This window comes from Rasamsonia byssochlamydoides (assembly GCF_041956645.1).
Source record: "Rasamsonia byssochlamydoides strain NRRL 3658 unplaced genomic scaffold VTN77scaffold_3, whole genome shotgun sequence".
Classification (NCBI taxonomy): domain Eukaryota; kingdom Fungi; phylum Ascomycota; class Eurotiomycetes; order Eurotiales; family Trichocomaceae; genus Rasamsonia; species Rasamsonia byssochlamydoides.
Genome location: NW_027192386.1, coordinates 373,029 through 391,487, shown reverse-complemented (window position 1 = coordinate 391,487; position 18,459 = coordinate 373,029). Strand labels below are relative to the sequence as shown.

The 18,459-nt window shown below is 47.1% G+C and overlaps 7 protein-coding genes across 7 annotated transcripts; 3 read left to right on the top strand and 4 right to left on the bottom strand.

The window, feature by feature from the left end:
• Nucleotides 1-330: 330 nt before the first annotated feature.
• Nucleotides 331-1,492, bottom strand: VTN77DRAFT_4207 (uncharacterized protein; the record flags this gene model as incomplete). The annotated part of the gene is made up of 4 exons (XM_069420241.1): nucleotides 331-437; nucleotides 542-911; nucleotides 994-1,130; nucleotides 1,216-1,492. The coding sequence occupies 4 exons, from the start codon at nucleotides 1,490-1,492 to the stop codon at nucleotides 331-333; spliced, it is 891 nt and encodes a 296-aa protein (XP_069281878.1).
• An 830-nt stretch (nucleotides 1,493-2,322) lies between these two features.
• Nucleotides 2,323-3,047, bottom strand: VTN77DRAFT_4206 (uncharacterized protein; the record flags this gene model as incomplete). Its single annotated transcript, XM_069420240.1, has 3 exons — nucleotides 2,323-2,663; nucleotides 2,723-2,862; nucleotides 2,914-3,047. 3 exons carry the CDS (start codon nucleotides 3,045-3,047, stop codon nucleotides 2,323-2,325), a joined length of 615 nt encoding a protein of 204 aa, XP_069281877.1.
• A 2,837-nt stretch (nucleotides 3,048-5,884) lies between these two features.
• Nucleotides 5,885-7,008, top strand: VTN77DRAFT_4205 (uncharacterized protein; the record flags this gene model as incomplete). Its single annotated transcript, XM_069420239.1, has 4 exons — nucleotides 5,885-5,980; nucleotides 6,041-6,141; nucleotides 6,211-6,446; nucleotides 6,503-7,008. 4 exons carry the CDS (start codon nucleotides 5,885-5,887, stop codon nucleotides 7,006-7,008), a joined length of 939 nt encoding a protein of 312 aa, XP_069281876.1.
• A 561-nt stretch (nucleotides 7,009-7,569) lies between these two features.
• Nucleotides 7,570-8,583, top strand: VTN77DRAFT_4204 (uncharacterized protein; the record flags this gene model as incomplete). Its single annotated transcript, XM_069420238.1, has 3 exons — nucleotides 7,570-8,038; nucleotides 8,103-8,312; nucleotides 8,381-8,583. The coding sequence occupies 3 exons, from the start codon at nucleotides 7,570-7,572 to the stop codon at nucleotides 8,581-8,583; spliced, it is 882 nt and encodes a 293-aa protein (XP_069281875.1).
• A 1,725-nt stretch (nucleotides 8,584-10,308) lies between these two features.
• Nucleotides 10,309-12,056, bottom strand: VTN77DRAFT_4203 (uncharacterized protein; the record flags this gene model as incomplete). Its single annotated transcript, XM_069420237.1, has 5 exons — nucleotides 10,309-10,968; nucleotides 11,031-11,168; nucleotides 11,238-11,614; nucleotides 11,683-11,806; nucleotides 11,871-12,056. The coding sequence occupies 5 exons, from the start codon at nucleotides 12,054-12,056 to the stop codon at nucleotides 10,309-10,311; spliced, it is 1,485 nt and encodes a 494-aa protein (XP_069281874.1).
• A 408-nt stretch (nucleotides 12,057-12,464) lies between these two features.
• VTN77DRAFT_4202 (uncharacterized protein) lies at nucleotides 12,465-12,754 on the top strand (the record flags this gene model as incomplete). The annotated part of the gene is made up of 2 exons (XM_069420236.1): nucleotides 12,465-12,573; nucleotides 12,630-12,754. 2 exons carry the CDS (start codon nucleotides 12,465-12,467, stop codon nucleotides 12,752-12,754), a joined length of 234 nt encoding a protein of 77 aa, XP_069281873.1.
• A 797-nt stretch (nucleotides 12,755-13,551) lies between these two features.
• VTN77DRAFT_4201 (uncharacterized protein) lies at nucleotides 13,552-18,187 on the bottom strand (the record flags this gene model as incomplete). Its single annotated transcript, XM_069420235.1, has 11 exons — nucleotides 13,552-14,453; nucleotides 14,509-14,555; nucleotides 14,619-14,972; nucleotides 15,032-15,328; nucleotides 15,857-15,993; nucleotides 16,056-16,209; nucleotides 16,280-16,474; nucleotides 16,543-16,952; nucleotides 17,026-17,157; nucleotides 17,214-17,458; nucleotides 17,998-18,187. 11 exons carry the CDS (start codon nucleotides 18,185-18,187, stop codon nucleotides 13,552-13,554), a joined length of 3,063 nt encoding a protein of 1,020 aa, XP_069281872.1.
• Nucleotides 18,188-18,459: the final 272 nt, after the last annotated feature.

Sequence of the window (18,459 nt, the reverse complement as noted above, 5' to 3'; positions counted from 1 at the left end):
GTAGTTAGTTAACCACCTAGTGTATAGCAAGTACACTGTTAACAGTACATATTGTGCGTTGATCTCGGTGACTGAAATGTCTGATCTGCGATCAAAGTGCCGACGTTGTGGGCTTTTATAATGGGACATTTAAATTTCACTTCATCACACGAGAATCCAGATATTTGACGAGACTCGTCGTTTGCGTGGAAATAATGGACTGGCCTTGATAACCTCGTATGTAGTGCTATAAAATAAGACAATCTTAATTTCTTTCTCGGACCGGCATTCAAAAGTATCATAGGGACGTCCCTTCTTTTAGATGGATCTAGTGGTGCTCTGAAACCGATGTCACGCAAAGATAACGCCATTTCTCAAAGTGCCTATTTTGCTGATTGAAATGTCCATCTGCGTTCCCGGAACAAGATACCTCGGAGGGTTCAATCCAGCGCCAACTCCTAAAGTAACCAAGTGATCAGAAAGGGGGAAAAAAATAACAAAGAATTTTATTAGATAGAACGTTGGGCGCAGAACAAAGGGATCTTTGGGATTGATTGATTACCTCCTGGTGTTCCAGTCATAATAACACTTCCTTTCTGGAGGGTCGTACCCTGGGACAAGTAGGAAATGAGATATGCGCAGTCAAAAATGAGATCAGAAACACTCTCGTTCTGCCTCAGTTCGCCATCGATTGTTGTCTTGATGATTAATTCTTTCGGATCAGGGATCAGCGAACTTGCCACCAGGCAAGGGCCTAATGGGGCGAACGAGTCGAAACCCTTGGAGAAACCCCACTGGGGGACACGACCAGCGAGTGTAGGATCCCTCTGGAGCTTTCGGGAGGAGATATCGTTGCCCACAGTATATGCTGCCACGTAATCCAGGGCTTTTTCAATGGCAACATTCTTTGCATCTTTGCCGATTATGAGACACTATATGTACATAAGGAGATAGGATATTGATCTATGTATTTAGCCACCAAAATTACAGTAAAGAGAGAGAGAGAGACCATACCAGTTCGCCCTCATAATCAGCCTGGTCGTCTTGAGCAACTTTCGGAATTTCAACCGGGACATTGTGATCGTGGACGGTGGTGTTGGGTTTAAAGAAAATGAATGGAAACGGAGGTGGTGTCCTCCCTGCCTCCTTAACTTTATAAGAGGGAGATCGATCGTCAATACAATAATACACTTTTTTTCCAACTAGAGCGTAAAAAAAAAGGCAGTGGACACCAACTATGTTTCCCGTAATTGAGTCCAACGCAGCGTAGAATCGGAACGTCGTTTTGAGCAAGTGGCCCAAGAACGTTCTTAACCGTCACAATTTCGTCGGTCACCCTTGTCTTTCCCGTGGTGTCATATATATCCTCACCCGCGATAACCCTGGCTTGTAGCGCGTCCGTTTGGGTGACAAAGCCCAAGTCAAAGTCATCGTGAGGTAGGATGGGTTCACCACGCAATATGCGGCCGTCTGTGGCCTCGAACCGAATTAACCGTTTCCAAGGGAGGCTCATTGCTGAATGATTGCGTGCGTGTCTGGCCAAAATGAACTGTTTCGAATTTCTTCCTATAAAAAAAAGTATGTACATTACATACAGGCAAAAGATCAAGTTCTCCCTACATACGTATGTGAGATGGCAGACATTTATTTAAACGGCGCGGAAACATCGGGGCAACACCGGAATATGGAATCATATGGAATGAATTATCGGCTGCTCAACCGGTATACCCCAAGATAAGCCCCTTTTCCTTTAAGACAGACAGACAGACGTCTTCCTAGCAGTCACTCCATGATATCTCTAGGAATCTACTAACTGAAACGAACCAGAAGTTCCTATTCAATACGATTTTTTTTCCACTTATACTGAAATTCTCAGCTAACATTAATGTGGTTATATCATGGCTTTATATTATGATCATAAAGACCAAGATATAGACATAGGAATAGATATTTGCTTAGCATTCAATATCTAGAAGGAGAGGTCATTTATCCTGACTTTTTCTTCTCCCCTCTCTATCTTATTTTTTTTTTCTATATATGGCTTTTGTATCGACTATCATATCTCTCACATAGAATAAATGGTCTACAACTAGAATATAGAGACTAGATTGACTCTTCGAATAGAATAGAAAGAAAAAAAAATAAAATATCTCTTTAGAGTCATATCAATCCTCTTTCTCTCTCTTTCTACAGAAGAGTGATTTTCTCTTAGCTCCTCGAGAGGCAAAAAAAATACGCCAATTTCAAGCAACCATATCTTCACAGGTAAAAATTCCAAGTTTCGTGTTCTGGTCCGTTTCTATGACCAATCTCTGAATTCTCAGTACATAATCTAGCGCAGGACTAAACCATTTTCACCTCATTCCATGCATCATCAATCTCCCTCGTGGTATCATAACCGTAGCACCACAGCTGTGTCGTCGGATCGCTCCATTGATTCGGGCTGTGGCTGAATGGACGTCCCTGGGTCTCAGGCGACATGGCAAGATCCCGGGCCTGTTGGAGCGGGCCATCGGGGAAGTGCCACAACTGCCCATTGAGAAGGCTTGCATCTTGCATTTGTCTCGATCGTTTCATCCTCACTTTCTCAAATACTGACAGCGCTGTTGGGACGTGTCCATGGACGTTAATTTTCGAAAGCGAGTGCGCAAGTGCCACGCCGTCTTCGATAGCCATCGCGGCGCCTGAGACGGAGGCGATTAGCAGTCGCACTGGAAATTTCTTTCTTTCTTTATTTTCAGACCTTGAGACATGTAGGGAAGCATTGCGTGAGCAGCATCTCCAAGTATCACGAGCTTTCCCGACACCCACCGCTCAAGTTGTGAACCGCTTAGGAGGGGCCATTTAAGCGTCTTGTCAATCACGCCAATGATTTTAGTCAGCCTGGTAGATCAGTCAGTTTCATGGGTCCAAACCTGCTAATCAACTACGTACTTTGGATCCCATCCATGAAATTCAGCCTTCATGTCCTCCAGAGCCTTTGCTTGATCCCAACCAGATGGATCTGTCTCATCAGGGTGGGAGAGGACCAGGTTAAAAGTCTTCCCGGCCCCAATGCTGTAAGCCATAACATGTCGCTTATCACCGATCCTAAGCGACTCTCTCATCAGCCACCCTCTTCGCTGTATTTATGAAATATTTCTCACCCACCAAACATGGAGGGCTGGCTCGTTGAGCAAGTTCGCAAGGTCTGGGTCATTCCTCATCCGCTCCACGTCAATGGTCGATCTGTAGGCTGCAAATCCGGTTTTCTGCGGCGGTTTATCCTCTCCTCCGAGGACTCTTCGCCGGGCAATAGACTTGATGCCTAGAAACATCATACATGTTAGAAACTGATAATGGACTTTCGGGATTCCACTGACCATCCGCTGGCACAATAAGCTCAGCTGAAATGGATGACCCATCCCGAAGCGTAACGCTTGGAAGTTGGGCATTGTAATCCACAATCCTCGAATCGAGTTTCACCGTAACTCCCAGGTCTACAGCCCTCCGATGCAACGCAGCATGAAAATCAGCTCTGTGGATCACATAGTATGCCGCATTATAGTTTTGACGGAATTCCGGGATCAACCGGGTGCGTCCGATGACATGTCCGTTTTCCCAGCGCCTGAAAAGAAATTTCGTGAGGTTCCGTCACACAATCCTCCAGGTATGGCTCGAGCCCCAGTTCGGCCAAGAGCCGTGTTGAGTTGGAAGGGATCTGGATGCCTGCGCCAACCTTGAAGAAATTCTATCAGACGAGATCTCTGCATGTCTGTTTCTCAGCCGATGATTACATACCTCCTCCAGCCGCGGTGTTTGTTCGTATACGGTCACATTGTGGCCATGTTGTGCGAGTGCAATGGCGGTAGCCAAACCTCCAAGCCCCGCGCCAACAACGATGATATCTAAAGTGAGCCGGGACTTATCAGTTGAAGCTACTGTGCGATGCAGAGACCTAAGAAAATATAAACAATTGGTATGGTATGTTGGCGTCTGCAAGAACACGCGTTAGAAGATGGAAGGCGTTGGCGACTAGCAGTGCTGACTAACCCGAAAGACTGACGCTGTCAAATTCGCCATAATTTCTGTCCTGGCGTTGCAGGACAAAGGCTCAAATTCGGCAATTCAAGATCTGGTTTGGAAAGTCGTACAGTTTCTACGTTATAATTACATTGTAGAAAGACATCGTTCCGACGCCAATGTGGTCTTCCCGATTCTTCCCCGACTGTTCCGCAGCAGCTTTCAAGGCAGGGGGAATGAAAGATAAACCTGTTGCTGGATTCTTAATATTAATGGACACCTTTCGGCCTCAGAAAGCCTCTTGATATCAAGATTGTCCAACCAAGAAACTTGTCATCTCCTTTTGGACCTAGGAAATTTCGGCAAAATCATCCATGGCTCCTGCAATCGACGAAGAACCCTACCAAGACAATGAAGTGACGGAAGAGCAGCTGCTCGCAGCCGTGGAGAAGAACAACACTCTCCCACTGTGGGCGCAAATGACACGTCTGAATCCACCGGAGCCAAATCCAATATGCGTCCCTTTCTTATGGAAATATCAGTCCATACGACCCCACCTGCTCGCCGCAGGAAAGCTGATCACGGAGAAGAAAGCAGAAAGAAGGGTTCTGATGCTGGTGAATCCTGCACGAGGTGGAAAAGAATGCTCCGTCCGTATCTTCAATGCCAGAGTGCTGACCAATTTGTCTTCATGTCCAGATGCTCCATACACGACTGATACTCTGTATGCCGGTCTTCAACTGGTCATGCCGAATGAGACTGCACCGGCGCACCGGCATACTGCTTTTGCCATGCGATTCATCATTGAGGGAGATGGTGGTTTCACTGCTGTTCATGGGAGACGAATTCGAATGCAGCAAGGAGATGTTATCGTGACTCCTACGTGGAATTATCATGACCACGGTAAGGATGGATCAGGTCCCATGATATGGTTGGATGGTTTGGATCTTCCGAATTTCTGCCACTTCCCTGTGCATTTTGTCCAGCATTACAATCAACCGCGGTATCCGGCAGAGGACATCGACAGTAATCAATCCGCCATCGTGTTCCCTTGGGTACAAATGAAAGCCCAGCTTGACAGTGTGGAGGGAAACTGGGCCGCATGCCGCTATCTCCGATCGGATGGTCGTGAAGGTACGTGATGGATATACAACTGTCAGAAATTTTGCGCCAGTGCCATGACATCTGTGGAATTCGTCTGCTGACGGCTGCAGTTAGCAGAATCCTCGGTGGCAGTGCCGAGAGGATAGACGCTGGATGTTCGTCGCCGCGTCGTCGGGAGACAACATCTGCCGTCTATCATGTCATTGCCGGCACCGGCCATTCCGTCATTGGACAAAAGAAATTCTCCTGGGAAAAAGGAGACACGTTTTGTGTGCCCGCCTGGTATCCATATGAACATTTTGCCGATCCTTCACAAACTGTGTTTCTGTACCGGTTCGACGATAAACCTATGCTTGATGCCCTGGGCTTTTATAGGTCGGAGGGCATGGATACTGAGACCCTAGTATCCGATTAAATTTAATGATATCATGATAATCTATGCAGTCTCTTACCGTCTCTCTCTTTCCCTATGTATACTTATCTCCAAGTTTATAACTATGGAATTGATACGTTGCAAGTGCTGTACAATAATAATACATCCTGTGAATAGACATACAACGTTTTATATTAGTTCATTCCCACGTATAGATAGCTCTAAGAAGATTCTACACACTTGATTTCCTCAATCCTATCATCATTATTGTTACCTGACGAGGATCGGCCGGCTCCCGGCTCCCGGTTTCCCCCCCTCCCGCCTTCCGACGTCTCCCCGGCGACAACCATCAAAACCTCTCCCCGATTTCATTCTGAATGGCCTGACTATCAAATTCTTTCGCTCTAAGACATATATCCGGAAGGGATGGATGCCTCCAACGGGAGCCCGCCGCCAGAACCGCCGGCAAAACGTCGCCGAGTCGCTCTGGCCTGCGATACATGTCGGACTAGAAAATCCCGAGTATGCTGATCGATAATCCCACGAGATACATCCATCTGTGATGGCGACTGACATTCTTAGTGCGACGGGTCTCGCCCCAAGTGTTCTCTATGCGTGGGCTTGGGGTTCGAATGTGTCTATACCTCACCGACCACTGCCACTAATGTAATCATCCGTAAAGAGTATGCCTATGCCTACTAATGGAATCCGCCCTTGCTGTGGTGGAGCTGTTCAGACTTACTCGCTATCAGGTACTTGACTGGCCTGGAGAGCCGTGTCAGAGCTCTGGAAGAGACCTTATGTCTCATCAAAGCCAACGTCGATGATCTATCATCTCGAGTGGGTCGAGGTAGTGATCCAAGGAAGGGACCGGAGTTGGAACCATCGCAAGAAGCTGAACGGATGCCAGATCTTGCTGGTGCCGAAGATCCCATTGATGCGATGGGCGCAGTCGTCTTCGCAGATGAGGAAGATTCTGGATTCTTCGGTACTCCTCTGTAAATATGTATTTTTTTTTGGTTCGCACATGCTAATAGCGTCCAGGCCCATCTTCAAACATTGCTTTTTTGCGTCACCTATCACAGGCGGTGACATCGGCTGGGAAGATGCAGAGTGAATTGACTTCCCCTTCACTCCATGAATCTGGGCAATTTGAGGGAGGTTTCATGAGCGTATCTCGGCCTCCGTCTCCCACACGTAATCAAGCGCCTATGCAAAACCAGAACAATATTTTCACGCTCCCTCCTCCAAGCGAAATGTCGGAACTTATCCAGAAGTACTTTTCAGATACGGGACTCCTTTTTCCGTATCTGCATGAGCCCACCTTCCGCGAAGCTTACGCCCAGTTAGTACGGGAAAGTTTCCGCAAAGTCCGCCGTACATGGCTTGGATTGTTAAACATGGTATTTGCCATGGCTACCATCACAGCTTCCCCAGGGGGCGTGCGAGCAGACACCCGGATTGAGAGGTCTGATGTATTCTACCAGAGAGCTCTTGGCCTTTGCGGTAAAGAGATCTTGCGCGGGACGACACTTGAAGTAGGTAAGTAAGCGGGATAGGAGTACACATATCTGTGTCGATGAAATTGATTCTAAGTGCCATCCATATTGGTGTGTTGCAGTTCAGTATCTTCTTCTGATGGGACAATACCTTCAAGGAACACAGAAGTCCGTTCAAGCCTGGACAGTTCATGGCTTGGCAGTGAAAGCTGCGCTTCAACTGGGCTTGCATTCTCAAGAAGCATCCAAGGTCTTTCCGCCTTTGGAACAAGAAATTCGAAAGAGAACCTGGTATGGTTGTGTGGTTTTGGATAGGTGAGGGAGCCGTCGAGTCGAGTTTATTTGAATCTATTCTTCAACTAAGGAAATTTTTTTTCACTATAGGACCCTGAGCATGACTTTCGGCCGTCCGGCTGCCATACCCGACAGCTATGTCAAGCTTGGGCTACCAATCGAATACGAGTCGGTGACAACCCCGGCAACTGTGGATGATGGCAGTGCTTCTCTGAGCCTGTCTTTTTTTAAGTATACAATGTGCGCAAGTTCTGAATTGTGATTCACCGTGAACCGTCATCTAATGAGCAAAAAAAAAAAAGAACATTGTACAAGCAGATGTGGCACACCATCGACCTTCTCTATGGCCAGAATCTGGGATGTGATAAGCCATCCAGTATCAGCGAGACAGTCGCACATATTTTCAAGGTGGAGCAGCATCTCGTTGCCTGGGAGAGATCGCTGCCAGACTCGCTCCGGCTGACCTGCGCTCGACATTTGCAAGAAGAAGAGCGACAGGAGCCAGACTATCTGAAATGGAGATTTCGTGTCATTCTAACCCTTAGGTATCTCAATCTTCGTGTGCTATTGCATCGACCGATGCTCATCAAATTCATTGATGCTCGGGGAAACGGGGAGGGTGACCCGCATGAGCTGAGACTGCTGAAGCAAATCGGTACCAACAACATTCATATCTGCGTGCAGTCCGCTATGGATATCATCGACTTGGTTTATGAGGCTGGGTATGCGCCTAGATGGCAGGCAAGCCGAAGCCTTTTAGGCGCGTGGTGGTTCTCACTCTATTATAGTGGGTTCCAATATCACTTACCTAACTCTTTCTTATGAAGATTAAGTTGATGATGGTATTCTAGCATTCAACGCGGCGTTGGTTGTTTTGGGATCGCTCTGGATATGCCGCGATGGAGATCCAGGTTCTTCATCAACGGCAAGTTTGGTCGATCAGGCCAAAGTCTATCCTAGTCGTGCTGTTGATGCCCTGCTGAACTTAGACAATGGGAATAAGATGGTCGATCGGTGTCGATACTACCTGGAAAATTTTAATAATGCGTTAAACCCACGTGGTGAGTAACTCGCTCGTTTCTTTAGAGTCGAGTCAAAATGGAAGGAAGCTAACAATGAATTTGATAAGATGCCAATATGGCCGCGTCCAACTCCCTCGTTGCAAGCCTCTCCAATGCCCGACAAGGAGGTATGAGCAGCAGCGATGATATTGATTTTTCCCCGCTGGGAATGGAGTTTGGAGAGTTTCTCCTGGATGGGGAGCTTCAAGGTTTAACTAGCAGGCCCGGAGTCACCCCAGCAGATGTGCCTGGAAGGATGGCTCATCAGTAGGATGCCTGGTATATAGCTTGTGCTACGGTTTTGAGGTTTATGGTTGCATGCAAAGAACCGAGAACACGCGCTCGTAGTCGGGCTGATAAGTTGTTGCATTGATTGCATCGGAAAATTGCATTGAAGTCGGAGAAGATGATGACTAACTACTACATAAACACTGTGTTCTGTTCTGATGACTGACTGACTGACTGATATGTATTCAGGTGCGGCAAGGATAGGATACATATATTAAATGAATGAGACTTTGAATTCCCAAATAAATGCCCGCCCGACTTTTCGGAGATATGATTAATGTCCATGGCGTACATGTACATGTACGCCCGTTACCGAGGTATGTAGTTAGTGAACTTTCTCAGGGACGAGTTATTAGTTATTGAATGAAATCATAATGTGCAACTCACATCATCCATGTACGTATGTAGGCTCTTGTTTAGCTGGAATGAATATCACGGAGCTCGCTCAATGGCTAGGACGTAACGAGGGTAGCTACATAGACATGGAAGTCTACAAAGGAATCAAATTGGGCATCTACCGTCTGCTTTTTTCGCCGTCAAATACTAATCATAAATGATAAAGCTCATGGCCGGAAGGAAGGGGGGGGGGAGGATCAGGGAGAAGTCTGACTATTCAGGATCTGCAGAGGAGCAAGAGTAGAAAGGAATACTACTACTATAGAGAAAAATCTCTTCCTGCTTGATTTCTGTAGTCATGACAAATTCTTTTTTCCCCTAGCAGTATGGAGAATGAGAACTTCCACTAGTCAATTTAAATACCAGAGATTATTGCAAATGCTTGCTAGACAGACTTCGAGTAAGCTAGGAACAACCTCTACTAGTCTATATATAAATGCGAAAGAAATGTGCCTTCTAGAAGCCCTGTTCTATTTAATCTGAATCTCCTCTAGAATTTCATATAATATATATATATATACACTGTGATAGCCTTATATTGGAGTTGACACCAACATTAGATAAAGATATTCACAGAATGGTATATCAAGTCTGAGAGAATACCGACCAAGGTCCTCCTCCTTTGGGATTACTTCCATGGTTGTGTAGCATACACCTGTAGAGCTGTAACTCAGCTTGGTGACGATGTACAATGCCTCGTCAAAAGTCTCAGCCCACCCCCCATTTTCCTGCAAAACCCATATATTACAGCTTAATTTATCAACAAAAGTATACTATAAGAGTATTATAAAAAATATATATTATAATAGAGAATTAATCAGATTAAATAATGTTGTAAAAAGAGCGGGAAAATTTTAAGCTAGAGGTTCTAATAATGGTTTAGCCGTGTGCTACTTCACGAGTCTATTGCTGACAGTTATGTACCTACCCAGCCGATTATCGTCGATGGAGAAGAATGGACGCTTGATTAAGTGGGAAGGAATTCCCATTGTACGAGAACTAATGGGAATACGACGAGAATCTGGCCGAAGCCAGGAAATCTACCACCAAAACAAAGCGCCAGTCAAAGCCCAGGCTCCTTTTTCCTACGAGGTTTTGGTCTACATACTATACATACTCATCATCGCTGGCGAGTAGGTAGCTGTCGAGACCGTGGAACAATTGTTGGCTATATAATTCTTATTCCTGACAAACGAAGGGACAATGCGATAGTTATATAGTTTTTTTTTCCCTTAATCAACTAAACATATTCTAAAAAGCCTCATGTCCATAACCTATTTCGACAGGATCAGATACACAATTCATCCGCCACTCAGGCGAAATCCAATTTCACGTCCTGCCCATCAACCCAATTCCCATGCAGGCCTGGTCTTAGTCTGAGAGGAAGCTTGACAATAGCCTGCGGCTCAGTGAATCTTTTCGTGTCAATAATATGTAACTCGCTGGACATGGTGCTGTAATTATTCACGAGCATGATCAGGTACCCATCGCCTTCCTCCTGAGAGCGAGGGATGAAGACAGGCTCTTGCACAAAATGCGTCGGCCCAGGAAAGTACGTTTCGTAGATATCGTGCTTGAAATCGAGGTGTCCCACCGCGTTGTATGGCGGAAAGCCGCCGCCCATCTTCGGCAATACGGCCGCGAAGTCGGTTCCCAGGCGACGGTCCATAACATTAAAGAAGCACTTCGAATGCTTCTTGGATGCGTAGCGATCGTCTATGCGAGGGAACTCGACATCTTCCGCAAGAAGAACTGTCGGCGGGGGCAACTCGAGCTGGGACGAATGCGGGTGAATAATGAACCTAGTCAAATTCGACCGAATTTCCTGCGGATTGGGCGCATTTCCCTCGGCATCTGGCCACCAGAAGAAGACGTTTTTATCGCTGAGAGGAATGTCAAAAACAATGGACCCATCCTCCTTTTCATAGGCATTGGCCGTATGTCCTGGAAATGCATTGGGTGCCCTAAACCACTATAGTAAGTGTGAGAGTATTGTTCTAGATCACACGATAATACATAATTTATCTGTCTCACCTTCACATCCGAGCTCTTTGCTCCACGGCGAGGCAGCAAGCCAAGATAGAAAGGCAGGTTTGGATCCCATTGCCAGTGCTCACCACCCTGCTTCAGCCTCTCAATATCACACACTTGCGGAATAAGAGGGAACAAAACCTAGCCATCATTTTTGTTTAGATTTCGACCTCAAAAAAAAAAGGTCAGAACAGTGGTAGCAGGGCTTACCCAGTTTTCTGTGACTGCAAAATCATGGATCATGGCCACAGCTGGCGCAACAAGCCAGACGGTTTCCGTGAATTTGCCGTCTGCGTTGATGGAGTAATAGCAGATGTCAGGTGTTCCATCACCTTTCGCCTCATAACCAAAGCATACCATCTCATTCGTGATGGGGTCGAACTTCGGATGAGCAGTAAATGTCAAGCTAGGAAGCTGTCCGTCAAAGTCCCAGAGGCCGATTGTCTCCAGAGTTTCTGGATCCAACGCATATGGTGGAGAGTCCTCTTTTAAGGCAAGCAGCTTCCCATTGAAATAAACAATGTTTGTATTCGCCGTGCTTCGAATTTTGAACGCCACCGCATCAGTATACCTGTTGCGGTATTTACCTGGTATCAACTGCAGTCAGAATGTCATGGTAGATAAGGCCAGGGAGTTGCCATTATAATTGCAATACCTATCAGAGCACGTCGGGCTTGTCGTTCTCTAGTGAATTTCTCAGTCCGGACATAGCGCTGTTTGAAGTCGACATTTCCCGACTTGATCCTGAAAGCGCTGATATTACCGTCGCCATTGAACCACTGTGTACAGGTACATGGTTTCTATCAGATATGTCCTCCAGCGAGAGGGGTTACACTTACTTACCTGATCGGGTGGAACAAACGGAGCAAACTGAGGATCTGGCATAACACGATAGAAAGTGCCATCGATATCATCTGGAATGGTACCCTCAATCTCCAGATCTCGAACCTCTCCCTCGAATCGGCACGGTTTCATGAACGCCGAGAACTGCGGCTGGTTCGGGAAGGGTTGTCGGTAGTGGCCCGCCATTGTCGAACTGAGAAATACCAGATGACAAAGAATGGTAACAGAAACAATGTCAGATGTAATAGGAAATTGCTAAGCGTTTATAAGCCCTGCTTGGATGCCGTACGGGACTTGCGGAAGACATACCCGCTCTTTCCCCGGAGCTCCACAGTTCAAGAAGCTGATATCGAGCATCGTTACCGGTCCTTATGTCTTAACTATGTACCTGGGACTATGAGTAAGTCTGTTCCGTTGGAGTTAAGTCCGAAATTTCTGGGCTCGATCTCATAAAATGGAACCTAAGTCTGCAGCTACAGCTACAGCTACAGCTACAGCTGCCGCAGCTTTTCACCCTCGTATCATGGGCGCAGAAATTCCTCTTCCATTTTGGGCCAATGCGGCCGTGTTGCTGGTAGCCGCTTGCATTGCAAAATGCGCATCCCAGGGCCTCGCTGGGCAGCCCTAACACGATGGTGGCTCTTCGTTCAAGAAATGAGGGGAAATGCGTACGAGGTCATCACAGAATTACACCGGACTTATGGTGCGTGCATGATCCCATCTGCAGTGTTCTCCGATCTGCTGATGATGATTTTCAAGGTCCCCTGGTCAGGATTGCCCCGGGAGAGCTGTCCATCAATGATGATCAAGCATTTGCAGTGATCTATGGGCAAGCGAGCAAATTCACAAAGGCACACTATTACTACCGTGCCTTTAAACTGTAAAGGGGTTGTTGAGTGGAGACAGTATGGTATGACTTATATAGCTGTCGTGGAGTAGGCGATACGCCGTCGAGCACACCCCGACAGTACATATACACGGGAGTATCAGGAGTGTCCCCTTTCCAATTGGGGAATGACTTTGCTAGCGAATGATGCAGTGAATGAGTTGATAAGGGTCTTGACGCGTAGCCACGGAGTATACGGCTACTCGCAGGTTCCCGATCGAAGAGGGTTTATTAGACTACAATAGGTGTAGTATATAAATTATTAACAGTCATAGTAAATAATAGGCAATAGTAATATAAATATAATATAAATATCTCTTTAGAGTCCATAGGTCTAGTAAGAATAAATCAATAATACCTTGCTGACCCTTCGGTATGAATCTTCCACCTTTCTTTCGACAGATTTTATGGGATTTTGATTGATGCTGGTGGCAGCAGATAAAATCCTTGCTTTTACATACTACATACTACATACTATATAATAGCAGGTTCTTAATGATTTTTTTACTTCTTTCAAATTTCATTATTATTCAGAATCACTCGGATTCAAATTAAGGATGTTTAAAGAACTCAATATATTATTTAGTAATAGACTGTCTGACCTGCTATATAACCCTGACGACTGTTGACTTCACAGGCCAGTCCTCGTAGTCGGCGGGATTCATGTCCATGCCTGCGAGTATGGATGGCTCAGAAGGATAAAATCTTTGTAGGATGTGAAAAAAAAAAGATTGCTGCATTGCCTACAATCTGGTCAGTGCAGTTGAGCCAGGATTGCATCGGTGCTAGGCTCTTTCAGTTCCATATGCCTGATTTGCCCGGTGATAAGATACCGTTCGGATCCATGAAGTTCTTTAGCCCTGTGAGGTACCGCCTTAATGCACTGTTGTTGAAATTGAAATGAGCAGCGATATCGTCCATGTATTTGACGTGAGTGCGATATTCGGAAAAGCCCTGGTCCAAGCCATCGTCGACTAATTTCCGGTATATCTGATGGGCCCGATCTTCTTCTGGTGGAGTGAAGATGACAAGCTCAATCGCGAGGATGTAACGACCATAGACATGGAAATCGGAGAAGAAATCGAACCCGGCATCCACGGTCCGCTGTTTCGCCGTGAGATACCAGGAGTACAGCTCGCGACCGGAGGGCGGAAGGACTGGTGAAAAGCTGATATGGCCGCTGTCTTTGCCGCGATAATCCAGCAGACGTAGTGGCGCCAATGTTGGCTTCCCGTTGTATGGGACTTCCAGGTCTCCAATATCCTCTGCTTTGAGTGCGTCACCTTCGATCCCTCCAAAGGTCTGTGTGCCAAATTGCACGCCATCAACGGCTTTGCGAAACGTGCGCTGAATCAAATCCCAAGTGGCGTTCGCAGTCTCCATGGACCCATAGAGTGCGAATTGTGCCTTCCAGAAGCCCCACTGCTTCTCTGCCCTAATTCTCTCCAGCACGCTCATGGGGATGCACGTATCGCGGTAAGGGATAAGCTGTTTGTACACTGCCGGGTCATTGCTGGTCATGCACTGGCGAAAAACGTTGGAAATCGAAGGCGAACTCTGGATGATGTGTCGTCGCTGAAGGTCTGAAAGGATGCCAACCAAGGGTATCAGATCCTCTTCTCTAGGGACGCTTATATCACAAGCCATCAAAAACTCGGGCGCAGGAGTCATGTGGATTCCGATCTTTGTCACAATGCCTGCTCAAAGTCAGATTTCCAGATGGGATATTGCTATTGACGAGAAAGGACAGACCTAGATTTGACTGATAGAAAAGCCCATCTACACTAGGTCCGAATCCCCTGTATAGCGAGCGTCATTCAGGACACCTTCTCAGCAACATGAAGACAAGACAATCAGCTTACCATTTGTATAGCGGAAAGGCAATGTTTCCATCCATGGCCCCCATCCCTGTCTTCAAAAGCTCGCCGTTGGGAAGCACGACTTCCATGCCACACTGTCTCTGGGTATGCTCACCATCAGGCGTATATCCAAAACCTCGGTCGAGGGTGTTCCCAACAACGGAGCCCCAGCCGATAGCAGGAACCGATGGCCAAAGCTTCAGTCCTTTGTCCTTGATGTATTCGTAAAGATCAAAGAAAGATACGCCAGGTTCGACAACGGCGTACGCGTATTCCTCGTTCACTTCGATGATCCGATTTAGCCGGTGAAGATCGAGAACCAGGCTGCCGGACGCCACCGGGGCACTTGCACCGTAGCTAAGCCGTCGATGAGTTCCTATTCCCTAGGGGAGATCAAGAAAAGAACAATTTCTCACCCTAAATTCTTTCCCCGAGAAACTGTCCAGAGCGGTAGTTTGTACATGTTGGCGAGATGAACAACTTGTTGCACCTCGCCGACATTTCCAGGCCGGACAGCGCCACTGGCCTTGGGAACCTGTGATTTTTCCATTGCGTATGGATCGCCATAGCTGTTTTGTCCGTGCGGGCCTTGAAGAGCACCGTGGGAGGCATTTCTAGAGACATTATCGGGCCCAACAATTTCTGAAAGGCGATCGAGAATCTCTTCAAACGTTGAGGCGGCGATGTTCGGAGGAAGCACTAAGGACGATGACCTAGACATTTTTCAGAAGGCAAGTGAGAGGCATATTGGATGCGTGGTAGACAACTACATTCAGAAAATATGCCTGCACGAGATCGCTGCCACCTATATACATGTCTCATCTGGCCATGTTTTTTATCCGTCTTCCACCTCAGAGCGTATACATCGGACTTTTGTCGAGAACCGGGGAATGACCGGGAACGTTGACGGACCACCCGACGATTCATTCGTCTCCGGATATCGGTTACCGTATCCGAGTCGCATTTCGCAATGCAAGTGATGAAACACGGCTTCAAGACATGCTAGATTGATTTACTGCTGACAAGTATTCTGCGCTTGCTAATGATACCGAATATGGCCTTACCGCTTCTAGCCAGTTTATATAGTGTACTGTATGTACATACAACTCATATATTACGAGTAAATCTGGTGATAGGATAGTACAAATTGCCATCTACGCTTCCATTTCATTATCCTGGACTGTAGAACCTATTTCTTCCGCCTGTGCAGTCTGCAAATCACGTCCGTCTGTTTAACAAACCAATGATCCGTCAAAGTCCATTCAGCTCGAGGATCCGAAAGTTCGATGTGGTAATCACGCAGCAATTGAGGAATCAGCTTGGACATTTCAAGAAGTGATATATTTTTCCCGAGACATGTCCGTGCTCCTGATCCAAACTGAGTGCCGAGAGTTGTCAGCACCACTGCGACCTTGAAGATTTGAGTGAACCACAACTCACCGCTAGAAAATTCCTCTCCATTCGTTTTGAAGCCGTAGCATCCGTTTCTAACCAGCGTTCAGGACGATATTCGTCGACATCACGACCATATACTGATTTATCTCGGCTGACCACCCATGGATTGACCCCAACAATGGTGCCTTCAGGCAGCCATCTTCCACAAAGAGTGGCACCTCCCTTCGGTACAACACGCTCAAGTAGTTGACCAACAGCCGGGTGCATACGCATAGCTTCTTTCATACACGCTTGGAGGTAATTTCATCCTGTTGGCCTCGGCGAAGGTGACCACTTTTGATAGTTCGCCGTTTCGGTCCATTGTGTCGATCTCCTCCACCAACTTGTTGTAACAGCGCGGATTCTTGCATAAATAGTATAGCATTGACCGTAGTGAGATAGCGGTGGTGTCGCTTCCAGCGAAACTATAGATATGTAGTTAGCAGTGAAACGGAGATAGGCGGACCTGGGGTGACATATGGTCATTACATACATATTACTGGTGGCATGACTGAGCAGTTCTTTGTCGGTCATAACGTGCTCTCCATCTCGAGACCGTTTGAAACGAGCCAGCATATCACGGAGCTGATAAGCGGACTTGTCCGTTGTCTGATACCTCTCCAGTTGCTTCGCAGCAAACTTGACGATATAGCCTGTAGAGTTCAGTCGAGCAAGAGCCGGGACAAGGTTGGCAATGGATCCAATGGCTCTATTTCCCAGGAGGAAGCGATGCAAAGTCGGTACTTCTCCGATCACGGAATTGTAGGCAAGACATCCCTCGATAGCGTCAATAATGCCAGCGATGTCCTTCTCTTCTTCGAGGAAACCAAGTCGGTTCGAAAAGGTAATCGATGTGATCACATCAAAGGCATACCATTGTAGCCATTTTCCAAGGTCGATGTTCTGCCCTTGCATGCCATCAAACTTTGTTTGCAGAAGTTGGATGCAAATATCACGTCATTGGCTCAAGCTCTACCAGAGTCGACATAGAGTATGCATTTGCAACGGGGCGTTTGAGAGCTTTGTGTGCCGCTTCATCGCGAACTGCAAACACCGTCTGGATACTCTCACCCTTTAATGTTACATCGAAGAGGGTATAAAAATCACTCTGCAAGAGCGTTAGGGTTTAAGCACTACCGCGAGATTGGAAGAGGGCAAGCGAACCTTGTAGAATTTGCTCGTAATACCATAGACAATTGGGAGCAAGTCCGGGTCCGAGAAGGACACGTGATTCGGGCCTACTCTAACAAGAGGGCCATACTTCTCGTGGTACTTGATATGCGTCTTGAATTGGTGTCCAGAAAGAGCAGTAAGGATTCGATCAAGAGGTGATATGCGTGCAAGAAAAGGTCCCGGAATCCCACGAAGGCCAGGGCGGTACGTGACGCGGAGCAGGAGTGCTAGGAGTGCTAGGAAGAATATAATTGCACCTTGCCATCGTGCCTCAAGGTGGACGAGTTCCAGAAGTTCCATAATCCGAGATCTTTGTACAGTGGTGATATAATGAGGGTGTGTTCACTGGGAATGTATATGCTAAGACATCTCAACGGCAAAATATGACGGATGAAGACGAAAAGTTTCCTAGTAAAGTAGTCTGTCCCACTGCCTTACGTCGATCATTCCCCGCATTTTCCTAAAGGTGGATATGTACTCGGGGCTATGTCGGATAGAAAGGGAATTGTCCCGCATCACGAACAGCACAGGTAACTCGTAGAGCCCATGCACTTCTGGTTAGTTAGTCTACTCAAGCTAGGAGTTTTCTGGTTCAGTCAGCCAGTCAGTCGAACATAGATCGATCGTCTTTATTATCGTCTCCGTCGACAATACTGTATGAATGCATTCTATCTTTAGTATTTTAGGGTTATAATTACGGCGGCAAGCCGCAGTATTAGTCCATCGATCGTTGAAGACCTCAACATACCATTACTTACTTACCACCCCTTCCGACCAACAATCAACCCCAACCCCCCATTCGGCACGACGCCCTCTTCAAAGAACGCCTTCCGGACATTCTCAACATGTCTCTTGGCCTCGCGCTTCGCCGCCTCTTCGTCGGGCACCTGCTTCGTGCGCAGCAGCGCCGTCGGCGCCAGCGACGTGAGCACCTTGTACACCCACGTCTGCGTGGCCGCCGCCATGGCCGGGTGGTCCGCGGTGTTTTAGTCGTATTTGACGACGTCCTGGCTTGCGCCCATGCTGACCTGCGCGCCGAAGGAGAGTTTCAGCGTTTCCAGATAGGGGGTGTCGGGTGGTTCTTCACCCCGTCGAAGAATTGCTGTTGCGCTCCGTTTTTTATACTATAGAGAACTTGCCTAACAGTTCTATTCCTGCGATCTGATTTGCTGCTCCGTTCTAGCTGCGCGCCGTTCCTGGCATGCAGTTCTCCACTTTGGCCACTGCGAGCTGATTT